General features: G+C 56.9%; 1 protein-coding gene and 1 non-coding gene across 2 annotated transcripts; one reads left to right on the forward strand and one right to left on the reverse strand.

The window, feature by feature from the left end:
• Nucleotides 1-3,131: 3,131 nt before the first annotated feature.
• LOC102560442 (uncharacterized) lies at nucleotides 3,132-11,400 on the forward strand. Its single transcript, XM_059725691.1, has 9 exons — nucleotides 3,132-3,372; nucleotides 4,401-4,730; nucleotides 5,370-5,669; nucleotides 6,184-6,363; nucleotides 9,067-9,156; nucleotides 9,317-9,664; nucleotides 9,888-10,199; nucleotides 10,346-10,676; nucleotides 10,978-11,400. Exons 1-9 carry the CDS (start codon nucleotides 3,288-3,290, stop codon nucleotides 10,985-10,987), a joined length of 1,986 nt encoding a protein of 661 aa, XP_059581674.1. The 5' UTR covers nucleotides 3,132-3,287; the 3' UTR covers nucleotides 10,988-11,400.
• A 5,052-nt stretch (nucleotides 11,401-16,452) lies between these two features.
• Nucleotides 16,453-16,524, reverse strand: TRNAP-AGG (transfer RNA proline (anticodon AGG)). Its single transcript has one exon. It is a non-coding gene; the product is annotated as a tRNA-Pro (tRNA).
• Nucleotides 16,525-23,503: the final 6,979 nt, after the last annotated feature.

Below are 23,503 nucleotides of genomic sequence, written 5' to 3' on the forward strand. Positions count from 1 at the left end.
AATTTGAACAGGTTGCTTTTCACCCCATCGTCCAAATCGCTGATAAAGAAATTGAACAGTGCGGGCCCAAGGACCGAGCCCTGGGGGACTCCACTGCCCACTTTCCCCCGGGTCGAATATGACCCGTCCACCACCACCCTCTGAGTACGACCCTTCAGCCAATTCGCAATCCATCTGACCATGTAAGCATCAATGCCACAGTCACCTAGGTTTTTAATGAGGATGGGGTGGGAGACAGTGTCGAAGGCTTTGCTGAAGTCCAGAAAGACTACATCCACGGCGACACCTGCTTCCAATGCTTTTGTGACCTGATCGTAAAAGGCAATCAGGTTGGTCTGACATGACCTGCCCCTAATGAAACCGTGCTGGTTGCCCTTGAGCATCATCCCCGATGCTGGCCCATCACAGATGTGCTCCTTCATGATCTTCTCAAAGAGTTTCCCCAGGATTGAGGTAAGACTGACGGGCCTATAGTTGCCCGGGTCCTCTGTCCTCCCTTCCTTAAAGATGGGGACCACATTGGCTATCTTCCAATCATCTGGCACCTGGCCCGAGCACCACGAGCACTCGTAAAGCCATGCCAAGGGCCCTGCAATAACCCCTGCTAGCACCCTCAGCACCCTGGGGTGGAGAGCATCTGGACCTGCTGACTTGAACACGTCCAGCCCCTCCAGTAGCACTCTAACCCGGTCCTCCTCAACCTTAGCTGTGGAGGCGTCCCCCTGAGTCCGTCTTGAATTACGGTGGGGGAGTCCCGGTCCCTGCACAAGAAAACGGAGGTGAAGAATTTGTTAAAGATGTCTGCCTTCTCCTCTGGAGTGACCACCAGCTTGCCCAGCGCATCTTGCAGGGGCCCCACATTTCCCGGAGCCTTCTTCATCCTCCCTATATATTTGAAAAAGGACTTTTTATTATGTTTGATCTTGAAGGCTAGTCCTAGCTCTACGTCCGCCTTAGCTTTCCTAACAGCCCCCCTACAGGCCCGAGCAGTGGAGGTATACTCCTCTTTGGAGATCGCCCCCCCTTCCACCGGGTGTATGCCGCCTTTTTGGCAACCAGGCATTCCCAGACATCCTTGGTGAGCCAGGGGGGTTTTGGGAAGTCTTGCCCCCCTTGCTTCTTGTTGGGATCATCACCCCTTGGGCCCTGAGTATCGTCTCCTTAAGGAACGACCACTCATCTTGGGCAGACTATTCCTAATCACCTTCTTCTCCAAGTGCTTAGAAAGGGATTCCTTGAGGACCTGCTTCATGATTTTTTCCTGGGGACTGAGGTGAGGTTGACTGATCTGCAGTTCCCTGGCTCCTCCTCCTTCCTTTTCTTCAACATGGGCACTAGCTTTGCCCTTTTGCAATCATCTGGGACCTCCCCCAGTTGCCACAAGATTTCAAAGATAATGAGCAGCAGCTCTGCAATCACATCAGCCAGCTCCCTCAGCACCCTCGGGTGCACAGCATCTGGCCTTGTGGATAACGCCCAGCTTTTCTAAATAGTCCCTACCCTGCTCTTTCACCACTGAGGGCTGCTCACCTCCTCCCCAGACTGTGCTGCCCGGTGCAGTAGACTTCTGGATGAACCCCCGATTGGCTCAAATCGCTGACGTGCAGTTTTGAGTCATCAGCAGTTCCCTTCCCACAGCAGCCAGACCTCTCTGTGGTCCTCTCATATGCAACTTCTTTCCCCTTTGCCCCCCCGCCACCAAGCCCAGGGTTTTTATAGGTCTGGCTGATCACCTGACTAGCCGGCCAGGCTCAGCTTTTGACCCCTACCCTGGCAGCAGGCCGTGCCTGGAAAGTTCTGGTTTTCAAGGGACTGACCTGCCCTCTGGTAACAGGGCTAGGGTGCCCTGTTACAGAAACACCAGGTGATCACCGCAGACACGGGAACCCAGGAGCCACCTCTCAGCGCGAGACCTCTCCTTAAATCCACCCAAGATAGCTGCAGCGCAGTGCGATTCCCATTAGCGCATTGTAGCATTGCTGCATTGCTGTCTGTGTATCGCCAGTAAAGCTTTATTCCTGTTGCATCAGACAGGCGAGCCATGGTGCCATCTGTACACCTCCCTGGCCCATTCCCCACCTCAGGTGTAGGAACTTCTGCTCCAAGAGGCAGACGGGGCAGGAGGTCCCGTGTACATCCACCAACACAACATCCATCAGGCTCTGCAATGCATCGGGGCAATGTGCACCGGGATAATGAGGGAGACGTGCATGGAGGATTCTGGGCTGATCAAACCGAGCAGCATGGGGGCGGCGTTGGGGAATTGCTCCTATGAGCTGGTCTGCATCCAGCGCATGGCACAGCTGGGATCTCACAGCCTGCTGACAATGCCTTTCCCTCTCAGAAGGTGTCCTGGAGAGCCTGGGACTTGTTCCCAGAAACTCACCCACAACATTTCCCTGCCCATGGGTGCGAGGAGCAGCCCCGTGATAGACCAAATGTTTTGCTTCTCTTACCCAGAAGCACATCCCATGTGTCCCCGTGACCAGATGCCATAAAACCAGTACTTTGGGCCCAGAAGGCAGAGCTCTGCGGTGATGTCTACACAGTCGGCCCCTGGGCACAGGTCACGGGCACGCGTGGGAGGGGCTCTGCCCACAGCATCAGGTCTGGGGATGGGGTTTGGTGCCAGTGCGCCCTGGTGCAGGGGGCTGGGGCTGGGATGATTGGTGCTGCCCCATGACTTGTCCCCAAATGGGCTTTCCCTGCTCCTGAGCCTGCCCTGGCAGTGCCCGGGCTGGGGCAGACACAGCCAGTCTCAGCTGCATGCTCCTACCTCAGGCTGGGCAGGGCGGTCTCTCCTGTCCCACCACTCTGGTCCCTGCTCTTGAACAGAAGAAACCCCCCGTCCTTCCCAGGCCTGAGCCAGGAGAAGGGGCGCCCGTAGGTGCAAGTGCTGTGGAGCCCTTAGGGAAGCCAGGGGCTGAGGAGAGCCAGGGTCTCCAAGCCAGAGGCTGCCCCTTCTCTCGAAATAAAGGGGCTAAATACATCTGGTTCCTGGGGGTCCTGAGGAAGAGCTTTCCCTTCCTTCTTGTGCCCCCCACCCCAGCTCAGCACAGTGGAGAGCAGAGGGGTCCCACACGCCGTGCAGAGCTCAGGGCTGACCCTCCCCTGCTCTCCCCAGGGCCGTGGGCAGGGCTGGCCCCGGGTCCAGCAGGTCTGTGGCACTGGCAGGAGCAGCTCCGGCTTCATGCTGCACCTTGGCCCCTGCTCCTGGCCCTCCCTGTGACTCCTGGAAAGTGAAAGTACAAAGGCAGGCACAGGCATCCACGCAGACAGGAGAGGAGATGGTGACTGTGGCAGGACGGACGGACGCCTGGGCTCTGTGCCTCGGGGGCCTGCTCCTGTTTCTCCTCGTCCTGGGGACAGCAGGTAAGTGCGGGGTGGCAGGACTGGACTGGACTGGGCTGGCTGTGTCAGCCCTGGTTTCATGACAAAGTTCAACTGCCCTCTGTATGGGGAGGCAAAGCTGTTCCTCGGGACCCCCAAGAAGCAGCTGTGCTGGGTCTGCCTCTCCGAATAGGATCCCTACAGTCAGCCCTGGCACCGCTTCCCAAGGGCGCGTCTGGGTTGAGACCCTGGCTCATCTCAGCCCCTGGCTTCCCTGGGCACCCACAGCACCCGCACCCCTGGCAGCTCCTTCTCCTGCGACAGCTCCAGGAAGGACAGGGGGTTTCCTCCTTTACAGAGGAGGGATCAGAGCGCCCCAACGTATCCAGCAGCATGGCAGAGTCTGCTCCAGAACAGCCCGTCTTCCTGGTGACTTCAGTTCCCCTTGTGCCCCCTCGGGCTTTGCTCCGTCCTCCCTGGGGCCATTTCTTTCCTCTCTGTCTGCCCAGGGACCTTTGCTCCCATCCAGCTCTCTCAGATAGGGTTGCCAGCCCTCCCCGGTTGGCCAGGAGTCTACTGGAATAGGCGTCGATGTGCCGGTGGCTATTGAAAGCAATCTGGGAGATTGATATTGTGAACGGGTTGAACAGTATGATTAATAATGTCATTACATCGTGTTGGGGGAAAAAATCTGCCCGAATAGCTTCAGTCAGAGTTGGCAACCCTACTCACAGAGCCTCTCTCCCCTCAGGCCCATGCAGACACAGCTCCAGTAACACAATTTTAGACAGTATACTACCAGAGGGACAACACGCCCTCAGCGCCATGGGACATGATGCCATGGGGAAGCAATGAGGGGCAGTCTCCAGGCCCTGCGGCCAGGCCCATGGTGCCCTCTGTGCCTGGGGTGAGAGGGCATTCAGACATCCTACCGGGGTCTTTACAAGCGCTGTCTTCAGTGCAGGCAACTCGCACCGAGCCCCAAAGGCAACATCCAGCTGGCCCAGACAACAGCCCGGCTCTGGGTGGGCTGCGGGGTTTCACGGCTGCTCCCACTTCCCCCCACGCAGGTTCCCAGCTTCAGGTGACCACGGCGCCTTCCTCCACGGCCCGCGTGGGCTCGGGGGCCCTGCTGCAGTGCCGGTTCGATGTCGGGGGGCCCGTGGCCCTGGACTCCCTGTGGGTGACCTGGTATTTCTGGGAGGAGAAGGTGGCCTGGTACGAGCAGGGCAGGAACCAGGCCCAGCCCGGAGCCAGCCTGCCATCGGAGAAGGAGCTGCAGAGCGGAGACGCCTCCCTGTCGCTGGCCGTGGTGACTGTGTCAGACGAGGGCTTGTACCGGTGTGTTGTGGGGTACGGGGCGCAGCAGCGCCAGGGGAACACCACCCTGCACCTGCTCGGTGAGGACCGGAGAGGGGTCTGGGGGGTGTCTGTGACCATGCTGGGGCTGGATGGAGGCTGGGGGCAGCACGTACAAGCGGACTCGCATTATTAATGTCAATTAATAATGACATTACATCATGTAGGGAAAAAAATCTCCTGGAATAGCTTCAGTCAGAGTTAGCAACGCTACATCCAGCTCTCCTGGAGCCTCTCTATCCTCAGGCCCACACAGCCACACCTGCAGTAAAACAATTAAAAAGTATACTAGCTGAGGGACATCACCCCCTCAGTTCTACAAAACATGAAGCCAGGGGGAAGCAATGCGGGGCAGTCTCCAGGCCCAGCTGCCAGGCCGACACTGCCCTGTGCCCCTGCGGTGAGCACCTCATCAAGACGTCCTACCCAGGAGGCTGCCTCTCAGCTGGGCACTGCCCCACTGAGGCCCCAGCACCTCCCCGGGGACTCCTGTAGGGAACAGAAACATCTCTGGATTTGTGCGCTCCCCGACCCCGTGTCTGACCCACCCTGGTTGTGCAGCTCGGGGATGGCAAGGCCTGGTACACCTGGCACGGCGGTGCAGTGCCAGTCCGTCAGCAGGGAGACTCACAAATGCCACATCCCAGGTCCCACGTGATGCAGTGACTCTCTCCTTCCAGCTGCCCCGACGATCTCCATCCCGAGAGAACCAGCTGTAGCCGATGTGGAGACCTCGCTCCTGTGCCACGTGGGGGGGTTCTTCCCCAAGGACGTGGACGTGGCGTGGCTGAGAGACGGGCAGGTCCTGGAGGGCTTCACCCGCTCCAGCCCCCAGAGGAACCCGGACGGGACCTTCAACCTCACCCTGAACTACACCTTCATACCCGCCTACAGTGACGCCGGCAGTGTTTTCTCCTGCCGCGTCCACCATGCAGCTCTCAGACAGTCGCTGCAGGTGGACGTTCCCCTGGTCATCCTAGGTGAGAGCCAGCACTGGAACCTGCCTGCTGCCCTGACTGGACACAAAGGCAGTTCGGTTAACCCATCCGTAAGGTAGCACAGAGCTGCTCCAGGACAGCGTGCAGGCGGTGTTGAACTGCAGATCAGCATGGTGTGAGGCTGCATTATGCAGTGGGAATGCTCCTTCCCTCCTGCACAAGCTGGAGCACCAAGGAGTAGAGGGCCGCAGGCCCGTAGGGACCTCCCAGGCTGCTGCATCCAGGCCCCTGCATTCCTGGTGCATGGCCTGCCTTAGGGATCCGCAGCATCCCAGAGCAAACCCGGGCTTATGACTGTGAGGGCAGCAGCTGGGGCACAAAGGATGCCAGGCCATGCACCAGAGGTGGCTGCAGGGGAGTCAAGGCCCTGCCCATGCCCTGCCCCTGCAGGCGGAGGGAGGAGGGGATTGCAGGTGGAGGCTGGCTTGGGGGTCTTGGGGAAGACCCTGCTCCCTTCAGAGCAATGCTGCAAACAGAACTCTTCCTTCTTCCATAGGTGGATTAACACCCAGGCCTGCCAGGAACTGGCTCAGAGGACTTCTGCTAATGAGGGCCCCTCAGCAGCAAGAGGTGGGCAGCGCATATGCACCACTAGCCACAGGCATACAGGTGGCCAGGAACCTGGCAGAAAACAGCTCCACAACCCAGCCGCCACCATGTCCAACCGTGAATAATAGTAAGTCTGTGCAGGGGAAGAAGGGGCACGGGGTGGAAATTGAAGCTCCCACAATTAGAGATGGGGCTGGGGCAGAGGCAGGGACTCAATTGCCCAGCCCCAGCCAGGGCAGTGCATGCTTGGGGCAGGGAGTAGGACAGAGGCACTGGTGGCTCATCCAAGGGGTTGGGGTGGGGGAAGGAGGGGCAGGTCCCTGCCACTGCACGCACTCCTGGGGGAGGTGTGGTGGGCATTTGCCCCCAAGATTTGTGCATGGGGCAGAGGTGGGCTGCACTCTGTTTGCTCAGGTCTCTCTGCACCGCTGCCTTTGCCCCACACGTCCCCTGACTGCCCAGCAAAATACTAGTCCACGCATTCTAATAAAAGCCATGGCACCTCCGGCTGTGTGTCTGTCTGTCCTGAATGCCAACTGCACACACTCCGGTGGGAGCGCCCGCTGGCTGTGGCCGCATGGCGTGGGAAGCAGCCCTGGGGTGTGGCACGGGGTTCATGGGGGAGGGGAGGGCATGGCGCATGGCTGCGGGGTGTGGTGTGGGGAGCAGCTATGGCGCGAGGGCTTGTGGAATGCCCACCGGCTGCAGCCGTGGCCAGTGGCCTAGGGACTGAGCACTGCCCACTTCAGGGCTGAACCCTTGCCCTGCTGCCCTCCCTAGGGGCCCTTGCATCCTGGCTGGTGCGACCCAGAGCTGCAGGGCTCAGCACAGCTGCGCAGGAGGCTGCCTGCCACTGTGAGCTCCGCGCCGCTCTGAAGACGCATCCCCTGCCTGTGCGGCTGCAACGGGAGCAGCAGCGGGAGGTTGTGCACAAGAGGGCAGGGAGCACGAGCCTGCACCTGGCAGCACAGACCCCCTGCCCCATGCATAGATCTGAGGGCAGGGTTGTCCCGGGGGGGGACATGAATCAGGGTGACAGCCGCAGGCCCTGCATTTTGAGGGGAAGCACAGAGCTTGGTGGAGCGGCTGCCCCACATCCAGCCACATGCTTACCCCCTGCCCCCTCGTCGCCAGTGCTGCCAATGGCAGTGGCAGCTTCTTCAGGTCCAGGGCCCATGGGATCAGTCAGGTCAGGGCCCCACCTGAGCTGATTTGCCCCAGACCCCACAGCCTGCTTGGGTCAGCTCTGTTTGAGGGGCGCAGGTCTGCCCCCCTCCCAGGAGTGCATGCCTCAGGGAGTAGGCCATGCCCTCCCACCCCCTAAATGAGCCACCTACTGCATACAACAAATAGGCAGTCAGAGTGAAAAAGATTAAAACATCTAAGTATGGATATGCGAAACAGGCCCTATTCGATTTGGATTTGGATTCAGCCTGAATCAGGGACAATTTGTCGATTCAGATCACCATCTCCGATTCGATTCGGCCAAATCAGAATCCAACGATTCAATGGTGATTCGGAGAATCAGTGATTCAGACATAGACAGAGTGTTAAATGTTTTTTCTACGTATCTTGAGGTAGCAGGGGCTCGTGATCGCTGTGATGCTGGGGCGGATGGAGTGTCCCACAGGGGTGCAGCACCCCCGTGCTCAGTGACAAGCCCAGAAGTGGGAGGGAAGTACTTCTGGTCCACTTCCAGGTTGGCTGGGGGGAGCGCGCTGGGGGGTTTCTCCCCACCCCCCTGATTCGGTGACCAGCCGCAGTGAGACCCTGGGTGCCCCCCTAGGCCCAGGAGGCACCAGTTGCCAGGGGGGCTTGGGGGAGGTGTGGGGGGCCCCCAGCACACCACCCAGTGGACCCAGAAGTGGTTCTGGCCCACTTCCAAGTCTGCTGCCGAGAGCACTGGGGAGCCCCATGCACTTCTGTGGGACACTCCAATCATGAGCTCCTGCTACTTAGAGGCATGCAAAAAAACATTTAAAGCTGGGTCTATGTCCAAATTGCCAAATCTTTCCAAATCCCTGTGAGTTGATTCGGAGAATTCCAGTTGGATTCGGAGAGATTAAAGGGTCCTCCGATTCGATTCAGACTCAGAGATTCAGCCACTGAAACAGGCTGAATCTCCACTGAATTGAATCAGGAACTGAAGACTCTCACAGCCTTGTTAAGTAGTCTGTGTACTTCACCAATTGCCAGATAACTGATGTTCTCAGTATGTTCAAAGCAAAGAAGAAATTCCCAGCAATGACACTGAAGAGGTTTCAGATAATAACACCCAACATTTGTTGTGGTTTTTGTCCCACGGTGCCTAAAACACTGCAGCCGTATAGTCTTTAACTGGCCCTGCCCTGGGCAGAGGGAGGAGAGCGGGAAGCCTGGCCTGGAGACCACGCTGCCCACAAAGGCTCCCACCTTTCGCCTCGGTCTCAGCCCTGCTGGGCAGGCTCCGGCAGCCGCCCCTTGACACTTTTATACGTGCTCTGGGGGTGTGGGGGTGATGCTTATGTGTCAGCATCCCCGTGCATAAAAATGGTAGTGGCAGAATTGAACTAAATCTCATTCAATGAACTTTAGTTCAAGTACCCCCACCACCATTTTGAAGCTCCAGGACACCGATTCATGGCACAATTGAATAGTTATTTTTGACATTGCATGTTGGGCTTTATGAATGCTCCATATAAACATTTAATGCATCTTTTTATTAATGCTTTTTGATACAGTCATATTTATAATCATTTATGGGGGGGGCCTCTAAATTTATGCTTGTCCAGGCCCCCGATAAATCTTAATCCACCTCTGCCTTGTTTTCTCTTCCTGCTTCTGAGTGCAGCAACTGAAATCATCCTGGGAGTCCTGCTCGCAGTGGCACTCGCAGCCATCGCAGCCATCGCAGTTTACTTCTATATGAAGAGGAGGACAGGTAGAGTGGGGAGATGCCATTGGGCTTCAGGGAGGTGACGGGTCAGAGAGGGTGGAGGGCAATACGGATGCCTGGGGGTGGAGAGACTTGAGCTCAGACTGGACGTATCTCCCATGCCATCCCACACTGACCCCTCTTCTGTGTGTTTATCTGACCCTAGGCTGGGCGGTCTCCTACTCTGTCTCTGAGTTGCAGGTGCCAGAAAAGTGCCTTCTGGGCCAAGAGGTGACCCTGTGCTGCTCCATGGAGGGGACATTCTCCAAGCATGTGGCTGTGACATGGGAAAGGATCCACAGCAAGGAACAAGAGATCCCCGAGCACCAGCCAATATCACCTGCCCTCCCCCCGGGCTGGAGAGTGACAGAGAAGAGAACTAGGACCTGCCTCACGTCCTACCTGACCTTCACCCCCACGCTGCAGGATGATGGAGCACGGGTCCGGTGCATCTTCTACCATGAGGCAAAACGGATCAGAGAGGAGCGAGTGTCCCCGGAGATCCGGGTGTGGGGTGAGTGCCCAGCGCCCCGATACCACCTCCCGGTGTGGTCAGAGCCTGCTGCTGTCATGGAGGGATGAGGCTGGGGGCAGAACAGGTTTTGGGGTGAGCAGGCCTCACCCAGTCCTCCCTGCACCACCCCAGGCACAGCCAGCTCTCTGGGGGGCCCAACCATCCATTGGCCCCAAGCAGAATCCCAGGAGTCCCTTACACTAACACCCTGCTGTCTCCCCAGCCCGGCCGCAGGTGTCTGAGATCCAGGTGTTGCCAGAGTGGGACCCCCGGGACCAGGTGCCGTTTGCTGTCCAGCTCCACAACTTCTACCCCAGGGAGGTGCCCCCGATCCAGTGGGGCTGGGATGGGGCCGAGAACGGGGAGGAAGACCCCGCGCAGATAGACAAGAACGCGGACGGCACGTTCACCGCGACGAGCGTCTGGAGAGTGCCCAGCCGGAGCCTGACCCGGCCGGAGCTGCGAGTGCGAGTGTGCGTCCAGCACGGCCCTGGAAAGCCCCTGAGCGAGAGAGAGCTCAGCCTGAGGGCCGTGGGTGAGGAAGGGCCGTGTCCTGGGGTCCCAGCCCCGCTGCAGGGGTGTGGGGTCTGTGTGGTGTGCGAGGGGCCGGGGAGCAGCCCCTGCCAGGCCGCGGCTCCCCTGACGGGGCCTGTCCCCGCCTCTGCCTGTTCCCTTCCCCAGGCCTCCTGCGGCCCCCCGACGTGTCCGAAATCTCCCTGACCGAGTCCATGGCCACAGGAAAGGGAGTCACCCTGAGCTGCCGCATCGCGGGGCATTTCCCGGGGGAGCTGAGCGTGACCTGGCTGAAGAGGCGCAAGGGGGAGGACACTGCTGTGATCCTGCGGGACTCGGCTGAGTGCAGGGTGGAGCCCGGCACGGCCGTCCTGGCACGGGACGGGAAGAGCTTCCAGCAGGAGACCAGACTCATCTTGTGGACATCCAGGGACAAGGGGGCAGAGTACATCTGCCGTGTGGGACACCTCACCCTGGAGACCTGCATCGAGAAGAGCTGGTAAGTGGTGAGGGACAGGACAAGCCCAATGGCTTTTCTGGTATAAGGGGCCTTGTCGCAAGTGGCAATGTGTCAGGGAACGATCCTGACCCCAGACTGGCTCCCCCATTTCTTGTCCCATCTCACAGTTGGAGACCCCACATCCTGAGAAGCAGGCTACAGCCCTGTGCCTGCACTCCCCCAAGTTGTGTGCTGCCTGTGGCCCTACCCAGCTCATGGGGAAGCCCAGAGGCTCTGGATCTACCAGGTGAATGGACCCAAGTTACCAGACAGCACTTTAAGGCTTGTTCTTGTTTTCTAGGCCATCTTGAATCTGAAAGAGCCTGAAGGAGGTGCAGAGGTGACTGAGAACAGAGGCAACATTATCAGTATGAAGAAATCCTTCTCTATCTCTGTTCCTGGGTCTGAGACCTCCCATCCTCCTTATTGTTTCCCACCAGGGAACCTGGGGAACCAGTTTGGTGATGCTGGTCACTCCACCAGGGGTGATGACCACTTTTAAAAGGATTGGTTGCCATCAGCAGGGTTCAAATAATACCTGGCTCTGGGTGGATCCAGGTGTTGAGACCAAAACATTACTTAAGGTTAGTAGGTACCTCAGGCTGCTGTCTGCATGAATTAGTCAGTATGCTTGAAGATTAGCTATAAAGGTAGATCTAAGTACATCAGATGCATATCAAAAGGGCCACTGAACTCTATATTTAATAAAAGGCTCAAAATATCCCATCTTGCTCAAGGTTTTTTTTCTCTGGAAACCCTTTCCTTTCTTCTTCCCCTATTCTCCCCCTCTCTGACCAATAAAAAGTTATCAGTTGCAGCACGCCTGGCTCCCTTTGCTGGGCAGACTAAAGTGGGTGTGATTTTTTGCTTTCCTCCAGAACAGGAGGATACTTCTGAATGCGTCAGGCTAAAAGAAGCACCACAAAGTACCACAGTGGGCTAAGTACCCCACTGCACACCCCCGGGCTGTGACCCGCCTGCCTCCACTGGGCTCTGAGCTGGTGGGAACCCAGCCCTATCTGGCCAAGCCTCAAGCTGGTGGGAACCCAGCCCAGTGCATGCAGGGGCTGCGCTGTGACCACCTCCACCGGGCTGGGTTCCCAGCAGCTTGAAGCCCTGTGGAGGCAGGTGGGACGCAGCCCAGGGGTTGTCACAAGGAGCCCAGAGGAGCTGGAACTGCTCAAGAAGCAGAACTGCCTCCAGGTCCTACAACTAAAAGCCCAGATGGCGCTGCGCAAGCTGGAGGCTGAGCTATGCCAGCATAAGTGGGAAAACTAATAGGCGTAGCACAAGCATGAAGCTGAACAGTGTAATCAGGAGGGGCTGGACAGAAGGCCTCCCCACTTTGGGAAGGACTGGAGAGGCTCCAAAAAGGGGGGGAAGGGAGAACCAGGCCAGAAACAGGAGTTTGGGGTCCCCTCTGCGGAGCACAGTGTGGCCCCGGATACCGTCATCCCACCCAGATCAGAAAGCAAGGGTTGGTTTAACTGTGGGGAGTCTGGTCCTTTCAGGGCCAACTGCCCAAACCTGAGCAACCCCAGTAAGCCCATCAACCAAGCAGCAACTGTGCCAAAGAGGCGGGAACCCCAAGCCACTCTAAGGGCCATACCTGTATTTTCAGGACTATGAACCCAGACATGAACAGTGCGGGCCCCCATGGGTTGGGGAGCATGGCTGCGCTGGCAAGAGCATGGCGGCGGTAAGCAGGGGATCTGGCACTGTTGGCTGCAGTGGAGAGGGGCGGCAAGTGCTGGCCAGGGGTCAGCAGTGCCCAGGGCAATCTTGGACCACCCACAGACACCACCAGCGCTATCTCCAGTGGAGCGGTGAGCACCGACGATCAGTGGCACCTTTTTGCAATGGGTGCACCACCACGCTCAGAGGGCGCACTTGCACCCACATGCAGCCCCTACACATTGCCCCCCAATCCAGAGGAGGTGATGGCCTTCCACAGGGAGGAGGTAAAAGTACATGGGAGAACCATCATTGGAGAAGTGGATGCACAGGCCCATGTGTCATTAATTAATGCCAACCTCATTTTGCCCTCAATCCCTTTGTTGCAATGACCCTTACTGTAGCAGGGGTGGGGCACCAGCCATTCAAGGAACAGGTAGCCCCTTTCTCCACTAAGTGGAGGGGCTGGGAAATGTGCCTGATAGGAGTGATGGAGGAGTCTCCTGCCCGTGCTGGTACAGAGGGATATAACAGGACCTGAGTATACGAGAACAATGTGGGAAAATATTATAAAATCCTTCCACATTAATTCAGTGATCAGAGCAACAAGGTGCAGACAGTAGGTGGGAAGCCTCCCAGAGCCAGGTAACCCTGTTGGCTTTGCGGTCAAGGGGGACAAGAGAAGAGAACCCCCTCCTAAATTTGGCAGCCAGTTGGCTGCTGAGGGAGCCAGTTGACTGCTGAGATGGCCCTAGGGAGGGGCCTGGTCAGTCAGTGGCAGAGGAAGCCAAGGCTCATGGGGATGAGGAAGGAAGCACCACAACTCCCCACTGATTGCATCGCTGGGCAGGAGGAACTTAAGCTGGAGGTTGTAGTGGATCCCAGCTTGGAGGAACTCGGACAGATGGCCCGGGAGCAAGAAACAGAATTCACGTTGGATAAGAGAGAACAGATAGTCTGGGATAAGAGACTTCTCTATTGGCTATGGGTGCCTAGGAACCAGGCCATGTCCTGGGACGTCTATTGCCAGCGACTGGTGCCACGTAATTTCAGGTGGCAGCTTCTTGGCAAGGCTCACAATCTACCCTGTGCTGGTCACCTGGGCATGGACTGGACTCGCCAGCAGCTGTTGGCAAACTTCTGTTGGCCAGGGTAGCCTGGAACATGCTGGAGTATTGCAGATCTTGTGAGATGTGCCAGAGGACAGGCAAAAGTAGGGATAAGAGAAAAGGTCCCCTGCAGCCCCTCCCTATCATGGATCAGGTATTCCCAATAGTGGGGATAGACAGTGTGGGCCCTCTGAGGCACAAGACTTGGAGAGAAAAGCAATATATCATAACTCATGTGGATTCCACGACGCAGAGGCAATTGCCCGAGCTCCATAAAGGCCCCCATGGTTGCTAACACCCTAAAGAAGATCTTTTTCCATTTGGGTTTCCCCTCTGAGATCTTGAATGACAGGGGTAGGACTTTCCTGGGTGATATGATGGAGTGTCTGTGGAAGTGCTGCGGGGTGAAACACCTCAAGACACAACCTATCACCCGCAGACCAATGGGCCGGTAGAGAGGTTCAGTGCAACCCTGAAGGGTATGCTGAAGGCCTGTGAGGACTCTCACTCCAACGACTGGGATTAGAACAGGGGTGGGCAAAATGCAACCCGCTGGCCAGATGTGGCCCACCAGGTCATACTATGCGGCCCGCTGGGACCCTAGAAAACTTAGAAAATGAATATTTATCTGCCCCTGGCTGCCTGTCATGCAGCCCTTGATGACCTCCCAAAACTCAGTAAGCGGCCCTCCACCCAAAATAATTGCCCGCCCCTGGATTAGGAGCTGTCACATCTGCTCTTTGCTTGCAGGCAGGTACCTCAGGAGTCTACTGGGTCATCGACCTGCGAGTTGATGTTTAGGAGGTGAGTTAGGTGCCCTCTCGATCTTGTGAAAGAGGAGCGGGAGGGAAGATCTTCTCCCCCAAAATATCGGTGGTAGAGTATGTGCTAGGCTTTCACCAGAAGCTGGTTGACATGATGAAGGTGGTGTAAAACCTCCTGGCTGGCCCAGGAGAAGCAGAGTGTCTGGTATGACAAGGGGGCTCGCACACATATATTTTATCCAGAGGATAAGGTTATGGATTTCCTGCCACTAAAGTCAGACAGGTGTCAGGCAGCTTGAAAAGGTCCCCATATCATCCAGGACAAGCTGGATGATGTCACATATGGTGATGTCATGAATAAGTCAGGTTAAAAGCATAAGGGAATACATGTGAACATGCTCAAACCTATGACAGGAATGGACTCCCTGCTCAGCACTCTAGGCCAAGCCAAGTTCACCTCTACTCTCGATCTATCCAATGGGTTGTGCCAGATGGCCCTAGATCAGGATGTTACAGCCAGGTCATAGTTTTATAGTAGCTGGGATCAGGAAGGACCTGAACAGACCATCTCGCCTGACCCCCTGCCACAGGCAGGCATGAGTGCTGGGTTCACAAGACCCCAGACAGGTGATCATCCAACCTCCTCTTGAATTTGCCCACAGTAGGGGCGAGGACCACTTCCCTGGGAAGTTGGTTCCAGATTTTGGCCACCCGAACTGTAAAATATTGCCGTCTGATCTCCAACCTAAACCTGTTCTCCATCAGGCTCCGCCCCTGCGGTCTTCTGGACCTGACAGTGTGCAGTCTTCAATCAGGTCTGGCAGAGCTCTTCGCCTCCTCCCTTCCAAAAAGGGGCGTGATGTTATTCCTCTTGCTGCCTTCTGATTGGTGGATGGGCTCCACCAATCAAAACAGTGGGATCTCAAGCTACACTATGAAATCTATGAAAACCCCGGCAGCCCCTGCCTGGCCTCCAGACGCCCAGTCCTCCAAGCTCGCCATCCCAGCCTGTCCCCTCCAAGCACGGACAGAGCAGCACTGGGCTCTGGGACTTGTTGCATCCAGGGCAGAATCACCCTAAGACCCCGCAAGGACAATGGGCAGTGATCGAAGTCCCAAGCAGACCAGCTTGGGGAAAATGCCGGTCTCCCCCCAGCCCAGACTGGAGGCATCTTGGTCCCAGCTCCACACTGGAACAGAGGCTCCAAGGTGCAGGGACACAGAGCAACAGAGAGCTGATGCTGCCTCAGCTGGAGCAGCAAGTTCCCCTGGGGAGCAGTTTTGACTTCAAATGTCCGAGATTTACTGCATATCCAGCCCCCCTGCGCCTCTCTCCAGCTGGATTCTCCTGCACATTGCACGTGCACCTGGTCTGCAGAGTGTCCCAGAGCCCCCGCCTACTTCCCCAACACTGGAATACTGTTTGCACCCGTGTTGGACAGGTTTGATGCTAAGATCCCTCCTGGTTTTCAGCCTCGTTGTCTGGAGGGACATGGCCTTGTTCTGGGCCAGCAGGAGCTGACTTGGCAGGCAGCAAGGGCAGGCTCTGTGTGTAGCATGTCAAAGATCATGGAGGGGAAAGGCAGGACCATGAGAGCCAGGGCAGGAAGCATAAAGCAGAGCAGCAGACGTGGTAAGGGAAAGGATGCCTGGCATGCCTGCAAGAAGGTTGGCCCACAACAGCCTGAAAAGCCCCACAGGGATGGGGGGAAGGGATTCACTGGGGATTTGAAAACAGGACCGCTGGCATCCAAAGGGGAACCGGCCTGAGACAACAGCTGGCAGAGCAGCAGCTCGCCCACTGGGGAAGGGGGTGGGGAGGTGCTAGAAATTGCTGGAGACCCACAACCACACATCCCTGGGAAACTTATTGGTCTGAGGGCTGATTATCTCTTGTGGGGGGACTTCCCAGGACACGACTGTTCCCCTCCGAAGGGGAAAGGAATTTCAGTCTTGAAGCTGCAAAAGACAGCACCTCTGGACTGGAGAAACCAGGAACGCGCGTCAGATTGGTGGTATTGGGCATAAGCACAGAGCACTTCCCTGGGCTGGGGAGAGCAAGGGACAAGCCTCACTCATTGCTGTGCGAGACTTGAACTCAGAACCTCTCCAACATCAACCTTGCTGGCACCGCAGCTATTAGTCATCCAGCTCTACCGGCCAGTGCCAGGCAGAGTCTGGTCTTGGGGTGGCTGCAGGCAACTTCAACCCTAAAACCAATGGCAAAAGGGGCTCGTCCGGGATTTGAACCCGGGACCTCTCGCACCCTAAGCGAGAATCATACCCCTAGACCAACGAGCCAGCTGTGCACAACTGCTTCCCAGATGTTCTCTCAACAGCAGTTCTAGCAGGTCTGGACTTCCCCAACCACACACATGCTTGTCATTAGCTGTGTGGTTTCCAGCCCTGCCAAGAGCTTTGCTAAGGCCACATTGGGCTGAGTCCCAACCCTTTGCTGGTGGGTAGCTTGGGGCCTGATTCACACCCATCTTCCCTGCTCACTGTGGAACCTTTCAGGACCCGGAGCAGATCTCACAAGGGGGGGTAGCCATGCTCCCAGTCCCCAGAGCATGAAAAAGTATCAGGCAACCCCCGCAGCCCAGAGCCAGGGGCTCTGTCCATGTAGAGCCTGGAAAAATTGGCTCCATCTGGGTGGAGACCTCTGAGGCACCAGAGGGGGAGGCTGCAGACCCCACAGGGACCCTCGGGTTGCGGTGTGCGCCCAGCCGCAGCATGCTGCTGGGAGGCCAGCTGCGGCTGGGACTGCCTATCCTAGGGGGCTCACAGGCAGGGCCTCGGGCCCTCCTGCGCAAACTACCATGCTAACTCACAGGCCGGACCCAGAAGCACACCTGTTTGTGTGTGCTGTTCATGAGGCTCCAGGCACGCTGCTCCCTGCGGGGCTGGGCCAAGTAAGAGCTGGGGTGGGGTAAGACCGTCCTCAGCTCCACTCAGCCACCCTGCAGCTGGGCTATGTCCCTCCCACCATGGGCCCTGCTCACCTCTGGCAGTGCTCAGGGTCGGCGGGGTACTCCACAGTCACTGGGGATCGCTGGAAGGGACTTGTGGGGGGCACGATGGGCTTACACCCATGCGTCTCATGACACTCCTGGGGCCAAACAGTGCGATGGAACAGCAAGATGAGCAGCTGCTTCTCCTGCCTGGCACCCTGGGCTAGAGGAGGTGATTCTCACTTCTTCCTCCTCAGGCCCTTGGGACACACTGGGGATGGGACCAGCCTCCACCCTCCCCAGGCCTGGGCAGCACTTCCTTGTCCTGGCCACCCCTTTGATCAGAGCATGCTGTTTGCATGTGCCTGTACCAAGGCTGCACCACGTGCAGCTGCTGGGCTACGACCCCCTGGTGTGCAGTCCTCTTTGGAGGGGCCTGGAGGGTCCCACAGGCAGGGGGGGAGGCTGGGCGAGAACCGGGCCCTGCCCTACCCACTGTCAGGGGATGAGGCTTGGTCCATGTATGCTTAGTGGAGCTGCGGGCAGGGCTGGAAACCACAGAGCTAATGACAGCCTGGGGGCAAGGAGAAGTTTCCAGCCCTGCTGGCATCTCTTCTTGAAAACAGCTGAGGAAAGCATTGCATGTTCTTGGCTCATTGTTCAAGGGGTATGAATCTTGCAAAGGGTGTGAGAGGACCGGGGTTCAAATCCTGGATGAGCCCTTTTTTGCCTAGTCTCACCTTCAAGCCGCTCAGGCCTGTGCCCTCTGCTCCCACCTTTGGTCTCTACCTAGCCCAGCTCTGTAGAAATACCCTCCACGTTTCCGGCCTTGCTCCCTGGCTGTATCCAGGGCCTGAGAAAAGGGAAAGGGCAGCTGTGGCAGCACTGTGGGGCAGGGCAGTGCCAGGCACAGGCTGTCTCAGGGCAGCTCCTGCCCTTCCCACCCTGAGTGGTCAGTGTCTGGCTCAGCTCTGGGTAGGGGATAGCCGTGTTTCAGAGCTGGGAGAATGTGAAAGGAGCTGCAGGTTGCAGGGGCTCTGGGGGCCATGGTTACTGCATTGGATGGCCAAGCAGAAGGCTGCTGGTTCAAGTCAGAGCACAGAGCAGGGCTTTCTCAGCCCCGGGGGAGGCTCCTCCAGCCCCTACCACTCCCATCCACCATCCTCAGACCCAGGTCGTGGCAGCTCAGCATGGGACCAAGGCAGGAGCAAAGGGCAGGAGGGATCTGTCACTGCCAGTCCAGGGGCCAGAACTGCTGCTGCCACCAGGAGCAGAGCGAGAGCCAAGCTGGGGAGTCTTACCTGCAGGCTCTGCGCCCTCCTGCCACCCAGGCACTTACAATGATGCAGGGCAAAACAAGGCACTACAGGCTCATTCAGGAGTTGCACCCAGGATCTCCCACCCCCGAAGCAAGAATCACACCCTGCGACAGCCACACAAGGATGGAGCCTGGGCTCTGCCAGTAGCTCCCAGCAACACTCCAGAAGCAGGCCCCTCTCATGCAGCCAGGTTTCCTCTGGCCCCAGCACATAAATGGGGGCTTCATGGGGCACCAGACCCACTGCCCCATGAGAAGGACCCCCCATATCCGCCCGACCCCAGCTCGGTTGTACACTCTCTCCCTGCTGGGCCCTGCCAGGAGGGGCCAAGCACTGCAGCATACAGCCGAGGGGGATCCGGCCTGTGGAAGAGCATCCCCCCACTCCAGTGCAGGCACCAGTTGAGCCCTTGGTGGTACAGGGGAAAGAGACCCACTTCTTCATTATGGGGCTCATAGAATGGAGAGGGAAGAGCCACCAGACAGACATGCAGGTGTGCCTGCACCCCGGGGACAACCGTGCTCTCCTGTTCCTGCCCCCCAAGAGCCCTCGAGCTGGACCCCCCATCCTACACCTTTCACAAGCCCAGGTGCAGTGTAAACACGGGGTCATGCCATTGTCTGACCTGTGCCAAGAAAGACACTGCAGGGACCAGCAAGGTTCGATCACCCCTAGCAGACCAGGGGTGTGCGGGCCACCATTACAACCACAGGGATTTGAACCCAGAGCAGCCGAGTCAGCAAGAAGCAACAAAATGCAGTCAGGCACCAGCCCAGCGCAGCCTGCTCTCTCCCAAGAGGACAGAGATGAGGAGCCAGGTGCCCAGGAGGACCCTAGGGAACCCTGAGCCCCGGCAAGGCAACTCGAAAACCTCTGGGACTTGCAACACCACTCCTGGGTGAGCTCCTGCACCTCTGCCTTGCCCCTGCCTGATCCCAGCCTCACCAGTCCCTGCCCTGCTGTGTTTAGGCCTCCTGGCTCTTCTCCATCATCCCCCTTGACCAGGATACAGCCTCAACCCTCAGCTGGACTGCAGGCTAGGGCCAATGGGAATAAAAAGGCAGAGTGGGTGGAGGGTCTGATTCAGGAAGGGGAAAAGTTCAAGGCCCTGCTCTGCAAGTCAGGCAGGACAGAGCTTGAGTCCATGCTCTGTCCCTCTGGTTTCTTTGCCCCCTAGCGGCTGCAGCAGCTCCAGGCAATGGACACGCAATGACAACCCTTCTGCCCTCGGTTCCTCCCGTTAGTACCATTTGTGAGCCTCCGCTGGTGGTCCCACAGGCTAATTGGGGGCTGGACACAGGAGAGGGGTCCCCGGGCTCAGGAAGGCAGGCAGAGCTGGAATCAACCCATGGAGGATCAGGACTAGGCTTAGCTGACACTTTGCACTCAAAGCAAGCATCATAGCTCTAGACCAGCAGTGCTCAACTTTTTGGCCCTGATGGATCAGGCCCCATGTACCAGGATCTGGTCCCAAGCTGCCTCCACCCAGCCCTGAAAGCCCAGATTGGACCCCCGCATGCCAGGATCCAGCCCCAAAGACACCATGTCCCCACTTGCTGGGTCTTGCTGCATGGGGCTGGGAAGGAACCCCCCACCCTCCACCCCTTTCTCTTGCGACCCATCGGGGTGGTTTTTTGCCCTCCGACACTGGGTGCTGGCTGCAACATCAAGGATTGTGACTGTGATATGCCAGTGCTCCTGTGGGGCAAAACCCCAGAGACTCCCAGCTAGAGCTCTCAGTCATCCCAACCAGCAAATTTGGGCTGAAGAAGGAATTTTACCCCATGGTCACTCTATTTTAACAACCTTTGTAGTGGCAGGACATTGGCCACGATGATCTCCCCACCTAACCTAGTCTGGGTAGTTCTGGGTGTGTGAGGGGCTAGCTGGCAGTGACCTAGCCCAGGGGTTTTGAAAGGGCAAAAGATGATTGGAGGGCCTGGGATTCCCTTTCCTCACAAATCTGCTAATGATTTGGCCCAGGGGTTTTGAAGGGGTAAAAGATGACTGGAGGATTTGGGATTCCCTTTCCTCACCAATCAGGCCCCAGAAACTCATCCCTCATGTCCCCTGATTGGCCCGTGGGTCACCTGGAGGGGGATAAAAGGGGCAGCACGGCTGACTCATGGAGAGACCAGCCAGGGACCATGAGGAAGGAGCTGGTAAGAGCGGAGCCAGCGGGGTGGGAGCAGTTGCCCCAGAAGAGCCTGAAGGAGCAGGACCTGCAGGCAGCAGTGGGACCCTCAGCAGCACGGTGTGGCCGGCAGGAGAGGCTCCCGCTGGGCTCCAGGATCCCCTACGAGAGGCTGTGGCCAGCAGGAGAGGCTCCCCCACTCCAGCAAGGATCTGAGCAGTGACCTGAGACGTTCCCAGCTTGACTTCCAGCTCCTCCGATCAGGGGCCAGGCAGCTCGACATGAGGCCAGGGCTCTGATAAGGGCATGACCCCTAGCAGCTTAGAGCACTGGTGGCTGCGTGGCAGAGTTTCTGGTTACCTTGTTAAAGATCTGAGTTCAAGTCCCTATTGGGTTGAGTGAGCTATCAAGCAACATATCTTGCAGTGGAACAGGGCCATTGTGCTTTCCCTCCCTCCAGGTACCCAGGCCCTACATTTCCTTGTCATTTGACATATTGTATTTTGTGTCTTTTTATATTTCCCCAACCAGTATTGTTTGCTCTGCTGCTTGTGACTTATATTTTGTTAGCCCTGTTTTTTGCCAATGATTGTAAGTGTCTAAGCTTTGTTGAATCCTGCCCCTTGGGGCACTGTAGTGTCCCCTATACCCCCTGATTATGCCTGGTATGTTCCCAGTGTTGTTCCCTCATTAAAAGGTATATGGTTAAGTCCCCAGTGGTGGTCTGGCTCTGCTCTATAGGGGGAGGAGAGTCCCTACGCCTCCCACAGCGCTTGTGCACCTGCTTTGATCCCTTCAACTGGAGAGGGGTACCTCTTGGCATACCACCTGGATTACATGTGCTATACTTTCTGGCTATGGGACAGGCTTCCCGGGTACTTTAAGTAATAGGTTAAACAAGAATTTGCTTAGGGCAATTTGAATAGAGACAATCCTGCCTCAGGCAGGGGCTGGACCAGATGCCAAGTCCAGAGGTCCCTGCCAACCTTGCTTTTCTGTGATTCTACAGCACAGACACTCCTGCTCCTTCCCAGACCCCGAAGCCAAAGGTTGACCATTCAAACTGGAGTGAATGCAAACAGTTTAGATGTTACCTGAATGGTGGAGGCTGCTCTGAAACTCAGTTTAACTCTTAAAAAACAAATCCTAGAAGACTAGTATCAATGGGAACAAACACCGCTGGGGTGCGATCTGTTTTTCACCAGCTTTACATTTGCTTGGATAAGATACAGTACAAGTGGGAACGCTCGCAAGAGCTCTGAAATGGGCAAACCTTTCTTGCTGCTGCAGCTACGGGTGCAGTTTTGCCTCACCGATGGGAGAAAACTTTAGTGTTCTTCAAAAAACTTTTTTTTTTTTAAAGTGTCTGAACATTAAGCGCAGACGGAAGCTGTGAGAGCCTCCTCCAGACAGCTCACTCTCAACGTATGGCAGCTGGCTTTGAAGCCCTGGCCCATTTTAAGTAGGGACGGCCACCTAGGTCAGGTCACATGGATATTGTGCGAGAGGAAGAGAAGCCAGGAAGCAGCTGATTTTGTTTTGGAAGCAAGGCTCAAATTTTGCCAGATATGAAAGACTCAGGCTGTTACCTACTTAATCCTACAGCCAGGGACATGCTAGAAGGGAGGGACAGGCTACAATTGGATTAGGACAGGTTACAGGGGTGGGCAGATGAGAATAAGATGGGATTCAACACTGACAAGTGCAAGGTGCTGCACCGGGGGAGGAAGGACCAGCAGCACACCTACAGGCTGGGGAACTCCCTTCTCATCGGTGCAGAGGCAGAAAAGGATCTTGGAGTCATTATAGACTCCAAAATGAACATGGGCCGACAGTGTGGGGACACGGGCAGGAAGGCCAACCACACCTTGTCGTGCATCCACAGGTGCATCTCGAGCAGGTCCCAGAAGGTGATCCTCCCCCTCTACACGACACCGGTCAGGCTGCAGGTGGAGTACTGCGTCCAGTTCTGGGTGCCGCACTTCAGGAGGGATGCGGCCAGTGTGGAGAGGGTCCAGAGGAGGCCACTTGCATGATCCAGGGGCAGCAGGGCAGGCCCTACGAGCAGAGACTACGGGACCTGAACCTGTTCAGCCTCCACAAGAGGAGGCTGAGAGGGGATCTGGTGGCCCTCTATAAACTGGCCAAGGGGGACCAGCAGGGAATGGGAAAGTCCCTGTTCCCTGAGCACTACTGAGAGTAACAAGGAACAACAGCCATAAGTTGACTGAAAGTAGATTCAGGCTAGACATCAGGAGGCGCTACTTCACAGTCAGGGCGGCTAGGAGCTGGAGCCAACTTCCAAGAGACGTGATGCTCGCTCCTACCCTGGGGGTCTTCAAAAGGAGGCTGGATAGACACCTTGCCGGGGTCGTTTGACCCCAGCACTCTTTCCTGCCCATGGCAGGGGGTCAGACTTGATGATCTGCTCAAGTCCCTTCTGACCCTACCTACTATGAAACTATGCATACTTGTTGGAGTTTGGGCACACCTTCTTACTCCGTTTGTTCAGCTGACTAACGTAGGCTACTTTCTATTAGGTTTGCGCGAAAGAGCACCGTCACGCTTCAACTTGTGTTTCAATGGAAAAGTGTTTCGCTTCAAGTTTAGTTTCATTTTGAAAGCAGTTTCATTTAATTTCATCAAAAAAGATTCAAAGTTTCAACACTATTTTGACATTTTGCCCAGGCTATAATATAGAAGCACAAAACTGGAGGAGGAGCAGCCTCCTCTGATCGCAGGCAGATCAGGGCCAGCACCCCTGGGAGGAGTCCGGCAGACCCCCACAGCCCTCCCAGCGGTGCAAACAGGAGGCTGCCGCTGCCATCTCCTTGGGCGCTGAGCAGGTGGAGGGAACAAGAGCACAGCCCCAGCGC

This window comes from Alligator mississippiensis, chromosome 4 (genome assembly GCF_030867095.1).
Source record: "Alligator mississippiensis isolate rAllMis1 chromosome 4, rAllMis1, whole genome shotgun sequence".
Classification (NCBI taxonomy): Eukaryota; Metazoa; Chordata; order Crocodylia; family Alligatoridae; genus Alligator; species Alligator mississippiensis.

Excerpts from the sequence above, each read along its gene's own strand:
- LOC102560442 (XM_059725691.1), top strand. The coding sequence starts at position 3,288 with ATGGTGACTGTGGCAGGACGGACGGACGCCTGGGCTCTGTGCCTCGGG. Across the intron at positions 3,373-4,400 it reads CCTCGTCCTGGGGACAGCAG|GTTCCCAGCTTCAGGTGACC; the intron begins GTAAGTGCGGGG and ends CCCCCCACGCAG. Across the intron at positions 9,157-9,316 it reads CTATATGAAGAGGAGGACAG|GCTGGGCGGTCTCCTACTCT; the intron begins GTAGAGTGGGGA and ends ATCTGACCCTAG.